The sequence below is a fragment of the Acinonyx jubatus genome, chromosome D3 (assembly GCF_027475565.1).
Source record: "Acinonyx jubatus isolate Ajub_Pintada_27869175 chromosome D3, VMU_Ajub_asm_v1.0, whole genome shotgun sequence".
Lineage (NCBI taxonomy): Eukaryota > Metazoa > Chordata > Mammalia > Carnivora > Felidae > Acinonyx > Acinonyx jubatus.
This window is the reverse complement of record NC_069392.1, coordinates 22,240,446-22,258,346: the sequence shown is the minus strand read 5'-3', so window position 1 is coordinate 22,258,346 and position 17,901 is coordinate 22,240,446. Positions and strand designations below refer to the sequence as shown.

The 17,901-nt window shown below is 37.0% G+C and overlaps 1 protein-coding gene across 10 annotated transcripts in view; it reads left to right on the top strand.

Moving 5' to 3' along the window:
* The window catches only part of HORMAD2 (HORMA domain containing 2), a 92,020-nt gene that overhangs the window by 51,735 nt on the left and 22,384 nt on the right, over window positions 1-17,901 (top strand). For 8 of the 10 annotated variants that reach the window (XR_008291598.1, XM_053205876.1, XM_053205880.1 and 5 more), the window contains one exon: window positions 16,984-17,058. The exons of the other annotated variants lie outside the window; for them this stretch is intronic. Coding sequence is in view for 7 of the 8 variants with exons in the window: in XM_053205876.1 (XP_053061851.1) it covers window positions 16,984-17,058 (75 nt within the window). In the remaining variant the exon portion in view is untranslated. The remainder of the gene's footprint in view (window positions 1-16,983; window positions 17,059-17,901) is intronic. 10 annotated transcript variants of the gene reach the window in all.

Sequence of the window (17,901 nt, the reverse complement as noted above, 5' to 3'; positions counted from 1 at the left end):
TTCAGAGGATAAGTTTTATATTTGTTTTGTTAAATTTATTCCTAAGTATTTTATTCTTTTTATGCTATTGTGTGTATAATTGGTTTTTCTTCATTTTTTGTATTGTTCATTGCAAGTATATAGAAATGCAGTTGAATTTTGTATTTGTATCCTGCAACATTGCTATGATGGTTAATTTTATGTGTCAAGGGTATTTGGAGGGTGTTTTATGACGAAATTAGCATTTAAATCAGGGAACTTTGAGTAAGCAGACTGACCTTCATAATGTGAGTTGGCCTCATCCAATCCGTTGAAGGCCTGAATAGAACAAAAATATCCTCCCCAAGCAAGAGAGAATTCTCCGACAGACTGCCTTCAGACTTCATTTGTACTATAGGCTCTCCTGGGTCTGCAACTTGCTGGCCTTTTGACTAAAATTGCTTCATTGGCTTTGCTGGGTCTCAAGACTGCCAGCCCATAGGGCAGATTTTAGACTTGCCAGACAGACTCCATAGTCGTATGAGCCAACTTCTTATAATAAATCTCTCTATATATGTATACACATCCTATTCTACATTTTTCTGGAGAAGTCCTAATATACTTGCTGAACTTGTTAGATTTAATAGTAGTGGATTCCTTAAGATTTTCTCTGTATAAGATCAAGTCATACAAATAGATAACACTTTACTTCATTCTTTCTAACTTGGATGCCTTTTCTATCTTTTCGTTATCTAATTGCTCTGGCTAGAATTTCCATTACAGTGTTGAATACAAGTGGTGAGTGTGGACATCTTTGGTTTGTTCCTGATCTTAAGGGTAAAGCATCCAATCTTTCACCATTAGGTATGTTATGGACTACGATTTTTTTTGTAGATGGCTCTATATTGAATGAGTTCCCTTCTATTCCTAATTTCTTGAGTGTTGTTGTTGTTGTTTTTAAAGTTTTATTTATTTAAGAATCTCTACACCCAAAGTGGGGCTTAAACTCAACAACCCCAAGATCAAGAGTCACATGCTCTTCCCACTGAGCCAGCCAGGTGCCCCATAGGGTTTTTTTGTTTGTTTGTTTTAATCATGAAAAGGTGTTAGATTTTGTTAAATGCTTTTTCTGCATCCATTGAGATGATCGTGTGATTTTTGTTTTTTATTCTTTTGATATGATGTATTACATTAGTTGATTTTCAGATATTAAACTAAGCTTGCATTTCTGAGATAAATTCCACTTGATCATGGGTAAATATATATTTTATGTTCTTAGGTTTGGTTTGCTAATATTTTGTTGATGATTTTTATGTTCATATGTATAAGAGATATTAATCTGTAGTTTTCTTCTTTTTAAAAATATTTTTTTAATGTTTATTTATTTTTGAGACAGAGAGAGACAGAGCATGAGCAGAGGAGGGGTAGAGAGAGAGGGAGACACAGAATCCAAAGCAGGTTCTAGGCTCTGAGCTGTCAGCACAGATCCCAATGCAGGGCTCGAACTCACAAACTGTGAGATCATGACCTGAGCATAAGTCGGATGCTTAACCGACTGAGCCACCCAGGTGCCCCTAGTTTTCTTCTTTTTTAGAAAAAAATTAATGTTTATTTATTTTTAAGAGAGAGACAGAGACAGAGTGTGAGTGGGGGAGGGGCAGAGAGAGAGGGTGACACAGAATCTGAAGCAGGCTCCAGGCTCTGAGCTGTCAGCACAGAGCCCACTGTGGGGGCTTGAATTCGTGAACCATGAGATCATGACCGGAGCCGAAGTCGGACGCTCAACTGACTGAGCCATCAGTCGCCCCTGTAATTTTCCTTTCTCATGATGTCTTTCTCTGTTTTGGTATCAGGGTAACGCTGGCCTCATAAAATGAGTTGGGAAGTGTTCTTGGTCAATCTGGATAAAATTTTGTTAAATATGTTGATCTTTCAAAGAACTAGTTTGTGGAGTCATCAATTTTCTCTACTGTTTTTGTATTCTCTATTTAATAATTTTCCAATATAATTTTTATTATTTTCTTTCTTCTCCTTGTTTAAATTTAGTTTACACTTTTTCCAGTGTCAAATTTAGGTTATTTGAGATCTTTCTTCTTTCTTAATATAGGCATTTACACTTATACAATTCCTTCTAAGCTCTGCTCTAGCAGTGTTTTGTTTTGTTATGTTGTGTCTTCATTTTTATTCATCTTGAAGTATTTTCTGATTTCTCTTTTGATTTCTTCTTTGACCCACTGTTTTTTTTTTTAGGAGTGTGTTGTTTAATTTCCACATATTTGTGAGTTTCTTCAATTCTATTCTGTTCTTGATTTCTAATTTTATTCTATTGTGGTAAAGAGAGCATAATTTCAATTACTTTTATTCTTTTAAATGTATTGAGGTTTATTTTATGCTTTAACATATGGTCTCTGCTGGAGAATGTTCCATGTGCACCTGGGAAGAATGTATATTCTGCTAATGGGTGTAGTGTTCTATAGGTATCTGTTAGGTCTACTTGGTTTATACTATTGTTCAGATCTTTTATTTCCTTGTTAACCTTCTGCCTAGTTTTCCTCTTCATTAGTGAAATTGGGGTATTGAAGTCTCCAACTGTTATCGTTGAATTGCCTGCTTCTCTCTTCATTTCTATCAGTTTCTGCTTCATGTAATTTTGTGTTATATTATTAGACATATATATGTTTATAATTATTTTATATTCTTGATGGATTGGCCCTTTTATCATTATAAAATGTCTCTCATTATCTCTAGTAACAAGTTTAATACATTCACATTAATGTTATTGATAGAGTTGGATTTATGCCTGCCATTTTACTTTTTCTTTTCCACGTTTCATTCTTTTTGTTCCTCTATTCCTCCTTTATTGCTTTCTTTTGCATTGAGTGAATATTTTTAATGAGGCATTTAAGTTTCTTTAGTTTTTTTTTTTTTAACTGTATATGTATATTTTATTGGTTGCTTTGGGGCTTATCATATACATCTTATCAAAATAAATTTCAGGTTTTTGCTAGTTTAATTCCAGGGAAATGTAGCAATGTTACTCCTATATGGTTCTATTGTTTACCTTCCCCCTTTATATGGTATTATTGTTATACATCTATTAATGTTACAAATCCAACAATACATTGTTATAATTATTACTTTATCATCTGTAGTCATTTCCTTAGCCCAATGCAGCTTTGCTCCCACTCATCTTCTTTGTGTTGATATTGGTAAATATATTATATTTCTTTATGTTATAGGTTGAAGAATACATTACCTACATATTTTATACAATGCTTTTTACTTTATTTTTAAGCTTTATTTATTTTGAGAGAGAAAGAGTACACACAAGTGGGGGACAGGCAGAGAGGGGGGAGAGAGAGAGTCCTCAGCAGGCTCTGCACTGACAGTATGGAGCCTAATGTGGGGCTCCAACTCATGAACCGCTAGATCATGACCTAAGCTGAAATTGGACACTCAACCAATTGAGCCACCTAGGCATCCCTGTATAATTGCTTTTTAAATATGCCTTTGTAGGGGCGCCTGGATGGCGCAGTCGGTTAAGCATCCAACTTCAGCCAGGTCACGATCTCGCGGTCCGGGAGTTCGAGCCCCGCGTCGGGCTCTGGGCTGATGGCTCAGAGCCTGGAGCCTGTTTCCGATTCTGTGTCTCCCTCTCTCTCTGCCCCTCCCCCGTTCATGCTCTGTCTCTCTCTGTCCCAAAAATAAATAAACGTTGAAAAAAAAAATTTAAATATGCCTTTGTAGTGCCTTTTATTTATTATTTTTTACACTGCCGTTTATTTATTTATTTGTTTGTTTTTTAAGATTTTATTCTTTTAAGTAATCTTTACATCCAACATGGGGCTCAAACTCTACAACCCCAAGATCAAGAGCTGCATGGTCCACTGACTGAGCCAGCCAGGTGCCCCTACACTGCCTTTTATAATTGCATAATTACCAATACCATTTCATTGTCCTTTGTTTTATTATGGCAATTTAAATTACCATCTGGAGTCGCTTGGAGTTGCTTTTAATCTGAAGCATATTCTTTAGTATTTCTTGTAAGATGGGTCTGCTGGCAACAAATTCTCTCAGTTTTTGCTAATCTAGGGATGTTTTTATTTAATGTATATATAAATCTACACATATATGGATTTGCTTGATATAGGATATAGAGGATATAGAATATAGGACAGTTTTTCTTTGAGCACTTCGATGATGTTATCCTATTGCCTAACTGGCTTCCATTGTTTCTGCTGAGAAGTCAGCTGTTAGCCTTATTGGGTTCCCTTGTAAATGATGAGTTGTTTTCTTTTGTTGCTTTTATGATTTTTTTTTTTTTTTTAAGTAGACTTCAGGCCCAGTGTGGAGCCCAGTGTGGGGCTTGAACTCATGGCTCAGGTCATGATCTCACGGTTTGTGCACTGTGGTGCAGAGCCTGCTTGGGATTCCCTCTCTCCCTCTCTCTCTCTCTCTACCCCTCCCCCACTTTCACTTTCTTTCTCTCTCAAAAATAAATAAATCAAACTAAAAAAGTAAGATGTCTGAACACTTCAATTAAAAGGCAGATGTTGTCAAATGAATTGACATATGCTATTTAGAAGAAGCACACTTTAAATATGGAGAGTCAGATAAGTTAAAAGTAAAATGATGGAAAAAGATATACCACACAAAGACTACTTGTAATAAAGCTGGAATGACAATATTAATATCAGACAAGGAAGATTTTAGGATAAGGAATATTATCAGAGCTAGAGATATCACAAAATAATGAGTCAATCTTAAAGGTATATACAGTTAATAACAGAGTTTCAAAATACATGAATCAAAACCTGACAGAACTTGGGGCGCCTGGGTGGCTCAGTCGGTTGGGCGTCCGACTTCGGCTCAGGTCACGATCTCGCGGTCCGTGAGTTCGAGCCCCGTGTCGGGCTCTGTGCTGACTGCTCAGAGCCTGGAGCCTGTTTCAGATTCTGTGTCTCCCTCTCTCTCTGACCCTCCCCCGTTCATGCTCTGTCTCTCTCTGTCTCAAAAATAAATAAACGTTAAAAAAAAAAATAAAAAAAAAAACCTGACAGAACTAAAGGAGAAATCAGCAAATCAATAATTATGGTTGATGATTTCAGTACTCTTCTCTCAATAATGGAGCAATCGATTTAACCTCATTAATCTTACAAAATCTTACAAAATCCAATAACTACAGAATATATATTGCTTACAAGTGTTTGTAAAACCAAGTTGGACCACATTCTGGGTCATAAAATAGGTGTCATTAAATTTGAAAGGATTATAATAAGTATTTCTCTGACCATGGAGTTCTATTAAAAATTAATAACAACACAATACTGGGAAAATATACAAAAATTTGGAAAATATTGAAAGTATCAATAAACTTGGTAAACTTCTAACTAGACTGACTAAGAAATAGAGAGAGAAGATACAAATTACCAACATCAGGCATGAAGGATAAGATATTGCTATCAATTCCACAGACATTAAAAGCAAAATAAAGGAATGTTGTGAAAACTGTAGTCTGATAAATTTGATAACTTATATAATATAAACACATTCATTGAAGGACACAAATTACCAAACTGACACATGTAGAAATAGATAAACTTAATAAACCTGTATTGCTTAAAGAAATTGAATTCATAACTAAAACCCTTCATATAAAGTAAACTCCAGACTAGAGGGTTTCATTGGTGAACTCTATCAAACAAATAAGGAAACAATAATGCTAATCTTAAACAGACTCTATAAGAACATAAAGGAGAAGTCTTCAAACTCATAAGGTTAGCATTACCCTAATACTAAAACCAGACAAAGACATTACAAGAATAGAAAACTGCGGACTAACAAATATCCCTCATGACTGTAGATGCAAATGTCCTTAGCAAAATATTAGCAAATTGAATCTAGCAATATGTGGAAAAGATAATGTATCATGACTAAATGGGTTTTATCCCAGCAATGCAAGGTTTGTTTAAGATTTAAGAACCAAGGTAACTAAAAAAAAAAAAAAAAAAAAAGAGTCAGTATAACTCACCATATTAAGAGAATAGAGGAGAAAGCCACATGATCACCTCTGTAGATGCAAAAAAAGTATTTCACAGGGGTGCCTGGGTGGCTCAGTCGGTTGAGTGTCCAACTTCAGCTCAGGTCATGATCTCGTACTTCGTGAGTTTGAGCCCCGCCTCAGGCTCTGTGCTGACATCTCAGAGCCTGGAGCCTGCTTTGTATTCTCTGTCTTCCTCTCTCTCTACCCCTTCCCTGCTTGTGCTCTCTCTCTCAAAAATAAATAAACATTAAAAAAATTAATAAAAAAGTATTTCACAAAATTAAACATTCATTTGTAATTTTTATTTTATTTTAATTTTTTAATGTTTACTTTTGCCCCTCATGTGTAATTTTTTAAAAAGAAACTTCTAGAAGCACCTGGGTGGCTCAGTCAGTTGAGCATCCGACTTTGGCTCAGGTCATGATCTCACGGTTTGTGAGTTAAGAGCCCTGCTTTGGGCTCTGCGTTGACAGCTCAGAGCCTGGAGCCTGCTTCAGATTCTGTCTCTGTCTCTGTCTCTGTCTCTGTCTCTCTCTCTCTCTCTCTCTGCCCCTCCCCCATTCATGCTCTCTCTCTCAAAAATAGATAAACATTAAAAAAAAATTTTTTAATGAAACTAGTAGAAAACAAGGAATAGAAAGGAACATCCTCAACCTTTTAAAAGATATTTACAAAAGAACCTAAAAGTAACATCATACTTAATAGTGAAAGACTAAACACTTTGCACCTAAGGTAGAGAATGAAACAAGATATCAACTCTTACCATTTCTATTGTACATTATACTAGAGGTCCTAGTCAGTGAATTAAGGTAAGCATAAGAAATAAAAGGTATACACATTGGAAAGGAAGAAATAAAACTGAATTTCTTTGAAAATGACATGATTACATACATAGAAAATTTCAGGAAATATGTAAGAAAGATACTACCAGGATTGCAGGGGCACCTGGGTGGTTCAGTTGGTCGAACATCGGACTCTTGATCTCAGGTTCAAGAAGAGTTCAAGCCCTACACTTGGTGTGGAGCCTACTTAAAAAGAAAGACTAGTGTCTTTCAGGATTAATAACATGAATTTAACAAGGTCACAGGATATAGGCTCAATACATAGAAATCTATTTTATTTCTCTATTCTATCAATGATAAATTAGAAGTGAAATTTACAATGCCATTTACAGTAGTATAAAAATTCAAAATACTTAGAGCTGAAATAATAAGACATATGCCAAGACCTGTACAATAAAAACCATAAAACACTGCTGAGAAAAATTAAATAAGACCTAAATAAATAAAGAAATTTACCATATTCATGGATTGGAAAACTTGATTAAGATGTCACTTTTACCTCAACTGATCCATACATTCAATGAAGTCCCAGTCAAAATTCCACAGGTCACTTTTGTAGAAATTGACCTGAGTCTAAAATTAGCTGAGTCTAAAATTTAAATGGAAATGCAAAGGACCTAGAAAAGCCATAAAACTTATGAAGAAGAACAAAGTTGGAGAACTTACTCTATCAGATATCAAGACTGTAAAAGTACACTAAACAAAGTAGGGTGGCATTGTGGTGAAGATAAACATATAAATCAATGGACTAGAATGCAGAGTTCAGAAATATACCCACACATATGTAATCAGGTGATATTTTTACAAAGGTACTTTATTAAAACTTCTCTTCCAAAGACATTGTTAACAAAATGATAAAGCAAGCCAATACTGGGAGAAAATATTCTGAATACATACATCTGACAAAGAACTTGTATTCAGAATATATAATTTTTATATATACAGATTCATTACTTGTGTTCGTCACTCAAACACAAATGTGGCCCATTTAAATATGGTAACTTGGGTACTCCTTCAGTTTTGGGAAATTTTCTTGAATTATTTTCTTGATGAAAATTATGTCATCTTCTCAAATTCCTCTGTTTCTTTCTAGATCTCCTAATAGATAGTGGACCTTCTACGCAGTTACCCTATTTTTTAAAAAATCTTTTCTCTCCAATTTTTTGTATCTTTTGCTTTTGTTTTACTCGTACTCTTTTGTCCTACTCTTCTTTTGAGTTTTCATTTATATTGCTGTTCATTTCTAAGAGCCTTTTGTTACTGTTTTCTGAATGTTCTTTTTTATACTATCCTGTTTTTGTTCGTGCTCAAAGAATTGTCTCTTGTCTCAGAAGATACTAATTATTTCTAAGTAGATTTCCTCTCAGTGTATGTCCGTTTCCTCTGTTTGTTTGCCATTTCCACCTCTACCTCCGTGCATCTCCTCTGCCTCTCTCTCCTCAGAAGTCTGAAAATGGCTGTTAGTTCTCGGTTGTCTGCTCATATTTAAGAGTGGAGAGACTAGAAAGCCCTGAGCTTATAGATGGTTATGATTGTGGCCTTCGCTGTAGAATGAACTTCAGGCCTTTGGGAGAATTCTTAATGTCTGTATTTTAAAATTTTTCCTCTAGGGGCGCCTGGGTGGCTCAGTCGGTTAAGCGTCCGACTTCAGCTCAGGTCACGATCTCACTCACCATCTGTGAGTTCAAGCCCTGCGTGGGGCTCTGGGCTGATGGCTCAGAGCCTGGAGCCTGCTTCGGATTCTGTGTCTCCCTCTCTCTCTCCCCCTCCCCCATTCATGCTCTGTCTCTCTCTGTCTCAAAAATAAATAAACGTTAAAAAAAATTTTTTTTTAAATAAAAAAAATAAAATTTTTCCTCTTGGTCAGAGGAACCTGTGCTCAGAATCTGTGTTCATCCCCAGTGTTTTAGCAGCCAAATAGAGATGGAAGCCTAAGGGTCTCTGCACTTAGTATGTATAATTTTACTTAATTCCCCATAACTTTTCCTGGAGGGTGCTTTGTATATCCCACTATCCAAAGACTATCACCCTCTCTAGAGAATAAACTTACGATATTATACCTTGGTGAGCAAGGGGCAACTGTTTGGTTTGCAAAATTGAGGAAGGGATCTGAGGATTTCAACTTCATAAATGTCTTTAAGTTGATCTTATTTTAGCTCTTCTACCCATCCTCTTTATCTCCTCTTCCAAAAGTACACGATGCTGGAAATCCCTTAGACTGATGTTCATTTGGGTGGTCTTTGCTTCACGTTGCTGCTGGTTTAAATTTCCAGCTATGTTAGTTATCTTTCATGTATCTGCTTTCCAGCTCCCAAAATTTCAATGCTTTTGTCTTCCTTTTTTATTCTTTCTGTAATTTGGGGTTTCTGATCTTTAAATATATCTCTTTACCAGCATTCTGGTGGGATTTGGAGAGGAAACTAAATAAATGTATGTGTCAATCTACCATCTCTACCCAGAAGTCAGTGAACATGTTTCTAAAAAAATAAATATGTCAAGGATTTGTTTAAAGGAGATGCAGTGCATTTAAACATGAAAAACATGGAATGTTTTTCCATTTGTGTCTTCTTCAATTTCTTTCATAAGTTTTCTATAGTGTTCAGCATACAGATCTTTTACCTCTTTGGGTAGGTTTATTCCTAGGTATTTTATGGTTCTTGGTGCAATTGTGAAGGGGATTGATTTTTTTATTTCTCTTTCTGTTGCTTCATTGTTGATGTATAGAAATGCAACTGATTTCTGCGCATTGATTTTGTATCCTGCGACTTTGCTGAATTCATGTATCAGTTCTAGCAGCTTTTTGGTAGAATCTTCCATGTAGAGTAGACTCATGTCATCTGAGAAAAGTGAAAGTTTGACTTCTTCTTTGCCAATTTGGATGCCTTTTATTTCATTTTGTTGTCTGATTGCTGAAGCTAAGACTTCAAACACTATGTTAAAAACAGTGATGAGAGTGGACATCCCTGTCATGTTCCTGATCTCAGGGACAAAGCTCTCAGTTTTTCCCCTTGAGGATGATTTTAGCTGTGGGCTTTACATATATTGCTTTTATGATGTTAAGGTGTGTTCCTTCCATCCTGACTTTCTTGAGGATTTTTATTAAGAAAGGATGCTGTATTTTGTCAAATGCTTTTTCTGCATCTATTGATGGGATCATATGGTGAAATAAGTCAATCAGAGAAAGATATCATATGTTTTCACTCATATGTGGAACTTGAGAAACTTAACAGGAGACCATGGGGAAAGGGAAGGAGGAAAAATAGTTTCAAACACAGAGGGAGGCAAACCATAAGAGCTCTTAAATACAAAGAACAAACTGAGGGTTGATGGTGGGGTGGGGGAGAGGGGAAAATGGGTGATGGGCACTGAGGAGGGCACTTGTTGGGATGAGCACTGGGTGTTATATGTAAGCAACGAATCAAGGGAATCTACCCCTGAAACCAAGAGCACACAGTATACACTGTATATTAGCTAACTTGACAGTAAGTTATATTAAAAAAATAAATGTTAGATAGAATTCACCTATGGGGAAAAAATAAACATGAAAAACACTTCATAATACCAAAAAACTACTACAAAATTATATTTTAAAGATTTAAGTCTAAGTAGTCTCAGGAAGAGAATATAAACTCATAATTTTCCACTTGGAAATAAATACATCAGCTGGGTAGGCTGCTGGGTATAATAATGACATCTGAAAATATTTGCATGTTTTAAAACTTCTCACTCATACTCTATCTTCAGAATATTGTAGTCTCAGTTTAGGAAAAAAAGTATTGGTAGAGGATAGTTTGAAAGTCCAAAAGATACTTCCTGTTAGTTTACAGGAACACAACAGAGAAATCAAATTCCTCCACTTGGGTTTGGATGCTTTGTGTCATAACCCCTGACTTTGTTCAAAAGCAAGATTTTAAACTTCTCAGTTAGGAGGGGAGGAAAATTTAAGTGAAGTTGGTGTAACCATTAAGTAGAAAAAAGCCTTTACATGATCCTAATTATCCCCCTAGTTAAAAGGCTTTTTCCTTCCTCTCCTTACCAAATTTTTCACAAGATGCTTCCATTTACTGCACCCTCCTTACCTGTTCTTTGGCTCAGAAAGCTGGTCACTTCACTCATCTTCACTTTCCTAACTACTCTCTTCAGAATAAATAATGACTTTTTAATTAATAGCTCTCACAGTCTTTACTCCTTTTTTTCATTCTTCTTGATCTATTTTACCATATTACCTATTTATTTTTTTTAAATACTCTTCTTATTTCTGTGATATTATACTGTTCTCATTCTTTGCATCTGTCTGACTTGTCATCCATTTCTCTGTCACTTTGTTCCTCCCCCCACCCCTAATTGCAAGCAAACTCCAACATCTCCAGTGTCTTTGACCATATACTTTTCAAGCTCTACATACTTTCCTTTGGAGGATTTATCCCATCTCTGGCTTCAAGCAACACATGCATGCTGTTAACTCCCAAATGTCTTATCTAGGGTCCTCTTGCCCCAGAACTTTAACTTTCTATTGGGAATTTCCACTTTGATGTCCCACCATTGTGTCAAATCCAGTGTGCTAGTCTTTTTTTTTTTTTAATGTTTATTTTTATTTTTGAGAGGGGGGGGGGCAGGACAGAGGATCCAAAGCAGGCTCTGCACTAACAGCAGCAAGCTGGATGTGGGGCTCAAACCCATGAACCGCAAGATCATGACCTGAGCCAAAGTGGGACGCTCAACGCTCAACCCTCAACTGACTGAGCAACCCAGGTGCCCCCAGTATGCTTGTCTTTTTATTCACCACTGCCCTCCTGTTTTCACATCTAGAATAAATTTTCCTACCCAGTTTCCCTGCCTCTCTGCATCAACTCTATTCTTTCAATGTCTTAAGTTCAGAATTTTGAAATCATTTTCCTTATTTAGTCAGGTATCAAAATTCCCCCAAGCCTTCCCTTTCTGGTCTGATTTTACTGCCAAAACTTGAGCCTCCTGCACTTTCCTGCATACCACTGCCAGTCTAATCTTCTTTATAACTTTCATCATATCACTTCCCTAATTAAAATATCTCCTGACTTCTGTTTCCTACTACATCAAGTTAACACACCTCTACCTGGCTTTCAGGTTGCTCATGATCTGGCTCCACTTTACATCTTGTTTCCCACTGTTACCCAATATGTTCCCCTTCCTTGAGTTGGATCAGTTTCTCACTGTCACAAACAAACCAAGTTCATTTTTTAAAAAATTTTTTTAATGTTTATTTTTGACAGAGAGAGAGAGACACACAGACAGAACATGAGCAGGGGAGGGGCAGAGAGAGAGAGAGAGAGGGAGACACAGAATCAAAGCAGGCTCCAGGCTCCGAGCTGTCAGCACAGAGCCCAATGCGGGGCTCGAACCCACGAACTGCGAGATCATGACCAGAGCCGAAGTCGGATGCTTAACCAGCTGAGCCACCCAGGCGCCCCAAACCAAGTTCATTTCTGCCTCCAAATCTTAACAAATATACTTTTCTCCTACCTGGCATGCCTTTCTTCTTTCCATTGACCAAATCCTATCTATCTTGCAAGAGAACTGTCCATGTTTGCTCTGTCCACTTCTCTGCCTTCTGTTCTCTTTAATCAGGCATTTAATGCACTTTAATCAGGCATTCTTCCCCACTATTCCACTGTCCAATACACAATTCATATTATTTTCCCATCATTAGTCCATCTTCAGAATTTCCAATCTTAGTAAATGAAACCATCATTTACCCAGTTGCTCTAATAAGACCTTAGCAGCCATCCTTGGCTCATCTCCTGTATAACCCACATCTAATCCATCAGCAAGTTCAGTGAGCTCTCTTTTCAATATATATTTCAAATCTGACCAGTTCTCACTATCTCAAGTCTACCACTCTAGTTCAAGTAAATAGTACCCTGCAGTGCTCTCTCTGCTTTCATTTTTGCCTTTGCACTGTTTGACACAAGACATCTAGAATCTTCTTATATTTTAAAAAATATTCATTTATTTTGTGTGTGTGTGTGTGTGTGTGTGTGTGTGTGTGTGTGTGAGAGAGAGAGAGAGAGAGAGAGAGAGAGAGAGAGAGAGAGAATGCTCTCACAAGCAGGGGAGGGGCAGAAAGAGAGGGAGAAAGAGAATCCCAAGCAGGCTCTGCTTTGTCAGCACAGAGCCTTATGCAGGGCTCAAACCCATCAACTGTGAGATCATGACCTGAGCTGAAATAAAAAGTTGGACGCTTAACCAATTGAGTCACCCAGGTGCACCCAGAATCTTCTTTTAAAGATATATATCTGTTTATGTCACCTCAATTTCGATGGTCTTCTAGGTCATACCTGATCTGCTCTAGCCCAAGGCTCCCAATTTTAGCTCCTGTCAGTTTCCCTTCACTCCTTCATCCCACTTCTCTGGCTTTCTTTCTGTTTCAAGAACAAGCCAAATTTACTGACACCTCATTTGCATGTGGACACATTTCGAAATAATCACTAGATAAGTTTGAACAGAATAAATGTGAGTTTCCACAATATTTGTCTCTGTATAATTTATATAAATAATTCTGTTTATATGTGTAAAACATATATCAACAGGAAAAAACAAGAAAATATACAATTTTTTCTCTAAAATAATCTTTTTTGGGGTACCTGAGTGGTATAGTAGGTTAAGCAATTGACTTTGGCTCAAGTCGTGATCTCCCAGTTTGTGAGTTTGAGCCCCGCATTGGGCTCACTGCTGTCAGCATAGAGCCTGCTTCGGATCCTCTGTCCCCTACTCTCACGACCCCTCCCCTGCTTGCGCTCTGTCTCTCTCAAAAATAAGTAAACATTTAAAAAAATAAATAAAATAAATAATCTTTTTGTATAAATTTATGTTTATTTTGAAACAATCTCTTACAGAAAAGCTGCAAGTACAACACAAATGATTTTCTGAACCAGTTGCTTTATCACTCCTGAAATATTGCATGCAATTCCTAGAAACATGGACATTCTCCTACATAATCACAATACAACCATGAAAATCAGGAAATTAATTCTGATACATTACTATTATCCAACCCTCAAACTCCATTCAAGTTTTGCCAATTGTCCTAATAATGTCCATGATAGCAAAAGGATCCAGGTTACATCACATGTTGTATGTAATTGTTAAATTTCTGTAACTTCCTTTAGCTTGGAACTGTTCCTCAATCTTTCTTTGATTTTCATGACCTTGACATGCTTTTGTGTATGTTTTTTTATAAGTTTATTTATTTTGAGAGAGAGAGTGTACGCACGTGAGTGTGGGGGAGGAGCAGAGAGAGAGAGAGAGAGAGAGAGAGAGAGAGAGAGAGAGAATCCCAAGCAGACTCCTCACTGTCAGTATAGAGCCTGTTTTGGGGTTAGAACTCACAAACCATGAGATTATGACCTGAGCTGAAATCAAGAGTAAGATGCTTAACCGACTGAGCCACCCAGGTGCCCCATAATTGTTTTGTGTTTATTAAAGTATAGTTGACACACAATGTTACATTAGTTTCAGGTGTACAACATAGTGATTCAACAAGTCTATACATTGTGCTACTTGATAAGTTCTTATAGAATGGGCCAGTTATTTTGTAGAATGTCCAGTGTCGGTTTGTCTGAGGTTTCCTCGTGATTAGATTCAGGGTCTTTGCATCTTTTTCAAAAATACCAGTGAAATGGTGCTGAGTACATATTGTTTCTTGTCAAATGGCATATGGTTTTGATCTGTCCATTACTGATAGATGTTTATTTTGGTCACTTACTAAAGTGGTTTCTACCAGCCTTCTCTACCGTAGAGTTATTCTCCTCCTTTTGTAATTTAAAGTAGTTTTGTAGGGAAGTTCTTTGAAATTGTGTAAATTATCCTGTTTCTCATCAGACTTCTCATTCATTAGTTATATCAGTATAGACTCATGGGTGCCTATTTTTATCCATTACTATTATTATTTATTTTGATGCTCTCATTGTGTCAGATTTTGCCAGTGGGAGCCCCTTCAAGCTTGCTTCTGTGTTCTTATCTTCTTTAATGTTTATTTATATATTTATTTTTTTAAGAGGGAGAGAGAGAGAGAGTGTGTGTGTGTGCATGTGCATGGGGGAGGGGCAGAGAGAGGGGGGGACAGAGAATCCAGAGCAGGCTCTGTGCTGACAACAGAGAACCCCATGCAGGGCTCAAACCCACAAACTGTGAGATCATGACCTGAACCAAAGTTGGTCGCTTAACTGACTGGGCCATCCAGGCACCCCTGGCTTCTGTGTTCTTTGGCATGTCCCCTCAATTCTTTGAGTACTTCCTTAACATTCTGATACATCATGCTGTTTCAGGCTCATCTTGTACCTTCCTTGTTCCAGTCCTGGAATCAGCTATTTCTCCAAGGACATGTGTTTGTTTCTTTGTTTTTTAAAATTTTTGTTTGTTTATTTATTTAGAAAGAGCACGTGTATGTAAGTATAGAGAGAGGAAGAAAGAGAATCCCAAGCAGGCTTTGCACTGTCAGCGCAGAGCCCAATGCAAGGCTCGATCTCCTGAATCATGAGATCATGACCTAAGCCAAAATCAAGAGTCAGATGCCTAACCGACTGAGCCATCCAGGTACCCCAGGACACCTGTCTTTTTTATTAGTTTATTTTAGGAGCCAAGACATGGGCTCCCTCAGTGGACAGAGCTGGAAATTATGTGTATGAACCTGTGCATGCACACACACATACATCTATATTTATGTCTCTATATGGAAATCCACGAGTTCACACCTATACTGCCAATTCCAATCCAATACTATAGAAATCATTCTAGTTTTCTCACTTTCCATATTTGTAACTTTTCTCCACTAGTGAGAAACCTGGCTCCCATTATGCTTAACATACTTAATTAGTCCCCTCCAATGTAACCAAACTCCCATCCTCGTTACCTTCCCCACACACATATAGATACCCACCTTACCGCTGTAGGGCTCTGACCCTCCTGCCCTGGGCCTTTGCCCCTTACCCTGTTCAGGGTGCTTATCTTGATCTGCTACACCTAACACTGGTGTTTGGTGTTAAGACAGTACTGTTCATCAAGGGATGGGAAGAAGAAGAACTAAAGTCAATATTTTATTTAGAAAATGCATTCTAGTTAGCATAAATTTGACTACAAGTTGAGAAGGCTATAACATTTTTGTTCCCTTTCCCCTAACAAAGCATATGTTATCAATATTAATCAGTTTGTAAGACCATAGAAATCAGTGGACAAGAAGCCAAATTCATTTTTTAAATTTTAATTAAAAAAATGTTTATTTATTGTGAGAGAGAGTGTGTGAGAGAGTGAGGGAGGGGCAGAGAGAGGAGAGAAAGAACCCCAAGCAGGGTTCAATCCCATGAACCCTGAGTTCACGACCCAAGCCAAAACCAGGAGTAGGATGCTCAACTGACTGATCCACACAGGCACTGTGCCAAATTCATTTCTTAAAGAACATCCAACCTAGATCAATGTAAAACAAAACATCCACCAAAAAAAATAAATAAATAAATTCCCTCACATTGTTTTCATCTTTTGTTCAGATGTTTTGGTATATGGACACAGCCTCAGAATCGCTATTAACCACTAATGATTATAATAAGTTCATGAACCTCACATTTTGAAGATGGTGGTTTCTGATGCCTAAGGCCCTTGAATAAAAATTAATTTTATCTTTTAAAACTGAGAAATGCAAATATTTCATCACAATAAGATTTCTGTCATTCAGTTATACCACAAGACTTTGCAAGGCAATGTCTACATTGAATTGATTGTCCTTTGAAACTTCAGAACTGAAACTTCTGCAAGATTGCCCTTGATAACCATTTCAGAGACAAAGCCATGATGAGGAGTCAGGATATTGCCATCAAAGAGGCTACAACCCCTGGAGACTACAATGTTCCCAGGACAAAAATACCCAAGTTTGCCTACAAATCCTTTACAGATATAAACTAACCATTCCACAAAGTAGCTTTCTCATTCCTACTCTTATTCCAAATTTTCGTTGTCTGAGAAAGGCGAATTTAGCCTTTCTTCTAAATCAAGATATGATATGACTAAACTTTTGTTTAATTCTAAGTCAAAACATTCCCAAACTCCCACTGCATTCCTGAGAAGCCCTAAATGCTGTTGAAGTGCTCTCATGGCCATGTCTCATTCCTTTAGAGAGCCCAGCACTCTATCTGTAGCTTCCCGGAGGCCATGGAAAGGAAACACAGGCTCCGTGACTGCTTTGACCAGGTGGGTCAGATTAGCTTTACAGTTCACTTAGGAGGAAGCTAACAAAGCTCCTCTGTGAGTGTTTAAGCACACCTTACAAAACTGCTGATGACCTCATGAGCCAAAGAAAGCAGGTCTCACATTGTGGACTAAGCCTAAATATTAATACTACTTTATATTTATGTAGTGTCTTTTTTCCAAGGAGCTCCAACCTCTTTACAGACATTATGTCATTAATCCTCAAAGCATCACTGTTTGGTACATGGCAAATATTATCCCCCTCCTTTTTCTTTTTTTTTTTCTTTCTTTTTTTTTTTCCATCACTTGCAAGTGATGGAAACTTGCAAGTCAGTGATGGAACCCAGCCCCCTAGTTCTGAGTCTTTGCACTATACCATGAAAAAAACCAGATGAATAATTTTTCAAGCTTATTCATTGCTTCTTGGGTGGGATTTGAAAAGATGTCTGTTTATATGCATTTCAATTTTCAGTGTCTCTAGGTTCTGTGTTCCTCTTTTCCTTTTTCATTTAAGTTAAGCACTTTCAAGCGTATGTAGTTCATCTTCCACTGTTGGATTTACAGGAACACCAGAAGTTTGTAGTTAAAATTTGAAATGAAAGACTTTGTTATTGAATATGTAATCTGGCTTATCTGTCAGAGATACTTCATACATTTCATACCCCAAGATTAGTTAGATTTTTTAAAAATCCCTTGACCAGCTCAGGATACATTTCTTTATAGCAACCACATATTCACCAAAATCAACTAGATACATCCAGTTTGTCATGAGTGATTAACATATACCAGATAGGGGTGCCAAACATTTTTAAATACATGATCTTATTTTACATATGTAATATTCCA